Here is a 5015-nt window from a genome sequence, read left to right on the forward strand (position 1 = left end):
TCACATATTCAACCATCAACATGGTATCCGATCTCGAGGCTCACAAGGCGGCCAAAGTCTTCGCCGAGTCCGTCCCTACTCTTAAAGGAAGAGCCAACTTCGAAAAATGGCGACAGGGACTCTAGTATGTTGTAGATAGCTTGGATGACGACCTACGGTCTGTGATCTCGGGCAAGATGACATGTCCCATTCAAGAGCCTCGTGAGACTCCTTCCGAAGAGATCATTCAAAACATGCTTATCGCTCAACTTGGGCGAGAGCCTATCGAAGATGAATTCAACGAATAGATCAACGAGAACGTTACTCAGCCAAATAACCGATTCCACTGGTTTCGCCGAAAACATGCACTCGCGAAATATCTCATCTACTGCACGCTCAGCGACTCAGCTCGTAGCTTCATACGCGACTACAAAGACTCTTATGAGATCTTTCTTCGCATCAGCAATACTTACGGCACCAGTAATCATACTGCTTTAAGCCATAGGCTATCATCTTTGATTAAACTTACATACAATGGTAGTGGCCCCTATAACTTCGTTACTAAGTAGCAAGCTGCCCTTACTCTTGCAAACTCAACTGTTGCTAATCGCCCTATACCACCGGAATGGGCTTTGGCTCATTTCAAGCTCTCCATCAATGGTCAACCAAGTGTGAAAGGTTTCTTGAACATATATAAACCTCTAACCAATCCAGACAGCATGCTTGATCATATCTTCGGCAAATTCATTGAATATAAATCTGTGAAGGGCTGTGGCAAAATTGATTCAATTGTACTAGGCCAACATGCAGTTTACAACAATCTTGGGAAAAGAAAGAAGAAGAGACAGGAGTCAGTCACGGTCCTTAAGAAATGTTGATCCCGTCCCGTTGGAATCCTCTAGAATCCCGTGATAGAATCGCTCCGCACCTTCTTGCCAAGACGATGTCCAAAACGGCCATGGTACATGGTTTACCATCGGGCTCTGGCCCGTCACAGATATCTGCCTTTAGGAGGGCCCAGAGGTTCTCAATTGGATTAAGGTCAGGCGAATAGGGCGGCCATTCCATCACCGTGATATTCAACTCTCGCAGTAAAGCACGTACAATCAATGCAGTATGCGTAGGCGCATTATCATGTTGAAATATCGCGTCCTCGTTATCTAATAAGGTCGGTAGGATTCTTTGGTAGAGGTCGTGGATAACCTCCTTTGTAATACCCTTTTTTTCTGCTTCCGGATCTCCGTATAGAGGAATTAGGCCAGTCTTTCGAGGTGAACCTGCGAAACAAGCCCAAAACATCTGCTTTATCTGTTTTCCCTTTGATAGAGACATTTGAACGCCCTCTGAACGTTCCTGAAGCTGTTGCCATGGCGGAATAAAGGTCCACTCCTTTCGCGCACCTTGCCCTCGCTCGATTGTAGTCTCATCAGACCAAAAGACTCGCTTCCAGTCTTCTGGTGTGTAGTGACGATAGGTAAGAGCCCAAGAGAGACGTTCTGCCGCGTGTTCAGGTGTAAGATAGGGTCTATCCATCTTACGCCACTTCCGGAGACCCATCTCATGCGTTAACCGCCAGATTGAAGAGGTTTTGACCTTATAATCTACCTCTTTCAATAGATCTTCGCGTGTGATAGAAGGATTTGTCTGAATTGCATCGTAAACTCGATCTCTATCCTCTTCAGAAAGCTTACGTGGAGGGCCAGCGCGTGCTAAAGACGCGCCATTCATACGCTTTCTCTTCATAGTCAGAGTATATGAGATAGTTGATAGAGGGATATCAGGAAATCGATACTTCTGGATTCGGCGCGCACCCCATTTCAGTGTAAATTTCAGCTCGCATATACGCTCGCATGTATACACATCTAGCTCTTTACCACGCATTGTAGCTGCGTGGCTAATCTACTAGATTGAATTAGCTGATTTAGCTGAGAGCGCGCGAATTCGCGTGTGGCTGCTATAGGTAGGCGGTATTGGGGCGGTGGAGTAAAGCGGTAGGGGGCGGAAGTAGAGTGTTCCAAATACTTATGGACGGCCACTGTATACTTGCGGCTACCGCTTCCAACATTTACAGATCAAAGAGACAACTTGCCATGTTCACGAAAGCCTCCAGAGATATAATGTGCCGCTCTCTGAATTCCTTGAACCATTCGCTAACGCGGTGGTCCCCCAGCGGGTGACACCGGGTCTCGTCATTGTCCGGCATACTGGGCCTGAACCTGAAATACTGATATTGCAGACCAACCGCTGGTTTGCAAAAGGGGGAAAGTGGGAGTTACCTGGGGGTGGGGTGGATTGGATTCCGCGGGAAACCGTTCTGCGCGCTGCTCAGCGTGAACTGTGGGAGGAGACCGGCCTGAAGCTCGCGAGCTTCGATGCCTACGTCGGCGAGTACCAATTTCAGGGTCCCTGGATGCTGTGGATGAAGCATAATCTCAAGATAATATTTATCGGTAGCGTCGAGAATGGCGACAAGGGCTTGGAGAACATCAGACTGAGCCCTATGGAACATGAAGCCTTTTGCTGGGCCACCGAATCTCAAATTAAGGAAATGTCTCTGCATGCAGAAGAGCTCGTGCCCTTGGTGATCGGACGCGAAGCCAGACCAAAGCCCGATCAATGGAAGCAAATGGCGTTCATTTCGGAGGAAGGAAAATACTATGCTCTGGAGGCGTTTAACAGGCTCCGAAACTAGATTAAACTATAAAAATGGGGAATGCTGTGAATCAAGGAAGTACCATTATCTCTCAACTCCAAGTGAATCTTTGCCGTGGGTGGCTGTCAAGGGTACTTAAGGATTCAGATATACATTTAGAGTAGTACAGCAAGACAAAATGATACGATACATTTGAAGGTTTTTGGCTTGAATTTCGGTTAATGCACAGTCATCTCTGTTTAACAGTCACCAGCAAAATCTGCTTCCACCTCGACGACAGTATTTTCTCTTCTCAGGAATCAGTTTCATTACTACTGTGGGTAGAAACACGTCGAACGACAAAGGGTTCCAGGGACTACAGTACCATCTGGCGATAAACATTCAACGGTGGTTGCCGTTTTCCGTTTCACAGGAGCACCACGGTATTTACACACCTCCCGCCCCAGGAACACCTCACCTTCAGAGCGCCAAAACGCCCAGGAGCTCACCTATCTCATTCATATTATAGATATTCGGAGCTGAGGAGTGCCGGGTTGTCCAGCTTTGTCTTAATGACACGAGATCAGTCCTGCACCTTATGCTAGATGATGTGATTGTGCCTCTTCCAGTCAATTACTTTCAGTGTCCTCGATGTTAACTCCAGGTGAAGGCTGAAGAAGGCTTGTGGCCAGTTCTCTTCTGGAGGACGAATCTTGTCATTGGCGATCGGGATTGACCCGCGGGAAGCACGTAGCCAGAGATCTCTCAAACGAGAATTCCTTACATTACATGGTCAGTACGCTTTGTATGTAATTGGCTATACCAAACAATCCTCAATAAGCAGATCAGTCACCCCAAGAATTTCAGGATCGATAACTCAATAAAATCATTTCAGATGTGAACGTTGTCAATTGTCTATACTGCTTATTGAATAGTGATTGGGGGAAAGATTTCACCCAAATTATAAGCTTATTTCGTAGTAAAGGGTTGGCCAGGGACCAGGGAATCTTAGCACGATTTGTTTTACGGGAAATATTTCAGGGCGGAAGACTAGCCAACAAGATCATAAAAATCCACTGATATCCGCGGTTACGGATACTGCCCAGAGTCCGGTCGATATAGTATGGTATCGCAATGGTACTTCGTTGATCGGCCACACCGTAACAATTTGCCCCAGGCACCTTGTTAGGGAAGAGAAGGCAATTTGCGATGAAACCTGCCAACAAATCAATGTGAGTAGGTGAGAGTCGAGCAATGTATACCGGAGATCGTTATAGGAAATCTATAATTGAGCTAAGTAGACTGACGCTAATTGTTCCACTATGCTGGCGTTGTCTTCCAAGATACCTTAATCTTGAGCGGGTCTGAGGGGGACACGGTTGCGGTGGGACGCATGTTATACAGTGGCGCTACTAAAGTCTGTGACCCCCCTGGTTGACCGCCCTTATTCTGCCGATAATCCTGCCGTACTAAAACCTCATACAAAAAATCAATTCAATTCAACAACAAACTATTACTTAGTATACCAGCCATAAGATGCAATAATTGCCTGCACCCTACGTGACATACTTTCTGATAGGTCCTTGCACTTATGATCAACCTCAGAGAGTAGATCATCGTACGAAGATCGTGGATTCTCGTGGATCTTTTGAAGGATCTTCTGACGGTCATCATCATCTAAGATCTTTGGGCGCCCAGATCGTTCCCGTGACTCTTCCTTGTGTCGAATTCGAGACCGAAAGCACGTCATTTTGATAGTTGACGGCGGTATATGTGGATATTTCTCATGCATCTGACGGTAAGACCACTTTGCGACGTCTTTTAATGTAGTAATCTGAGTGCGTAGATTCACATCTAATTCGCAGTTCTTGCGTCTTGGCTGGTCATTTGGAGGCTGAGGAGGAGGCCTAGGGGCAGTAGAAATAGGCCCTCTAGGCTCTGGAGGGCTAGGCACTGGTAGACCTGCCCTTGTGCGCGGCATAGTGGTGTAGCTGATGGTCAAAATATTATATGCAACGCGATACGCGACTGCGCTATATACGCGTTGACGGCCCGATGGAGTTTAGTAGGCTATATTTAGGAAGGCGGTGCTGCTGGCGGTCAACCAGGGGTCACAGACTTTAGTAGCGCCACTGTAAAGTTCCTGCGGGTGGAGTAATGCGAATACCCGCGGAATGACACGTACCATTATAGCCAATGGCTATTCCGTGCCACATTGTAAGGACTCGAGAGGAATATTAGAACTTTCACCTCGCCTCAGTCCATTCTCTCTCTTGTGATTGTCTTTACCCCATTCTCTCACTAATAATCTAAAACTGTTAGCCAATGACTCAATGCTTGGATCAATTTAAAGCGCCGTTCTTAGATACAGTACGGGTTGTGACCGCCATTGCAGCTCAAACTG

At 46.8% G+C, this 5015-nt stretch overlaps 1 protein-coding gene across 1 annotated transcript; it reads right to left on the reverse strand.

Annotated features, from left to right (window-relative positions):
- Positions 1–1050: 1050 nt before the first annotated feature.
- N7539_008686 (uncharacterized protein) lies at positions 1051–4592 on the reverse strand (the record flags this gene model as incomplete). Its single annotated transcript, XM_056938281.1, has 2 exons — positions 1051–1845; positions 4167–4592. Coding segments are annotated over 2 exons (1221 nt in total), but the record flags the coding sequence as incomplete, so codon positions are not given.
- Positions 4593–5015: the final 423 nt, after the last annotated feature.

The sequence above is a fragment of the Penicillium diatomitis genome (assembly GCF_028827545.1).
Source record: "Penicillium diatomitis strain IBT 30728 chromosome Unknown utg000013l_segment0_segment0, whole genome shotgun sequence".
Classification (NCBI taxonomy): Eukaryota; Fungi; Ascomycota; class Eurotiomycetes; order Eurotiales; family Aspergillaceae; genus Penicillium; species Penicillium diatomitis.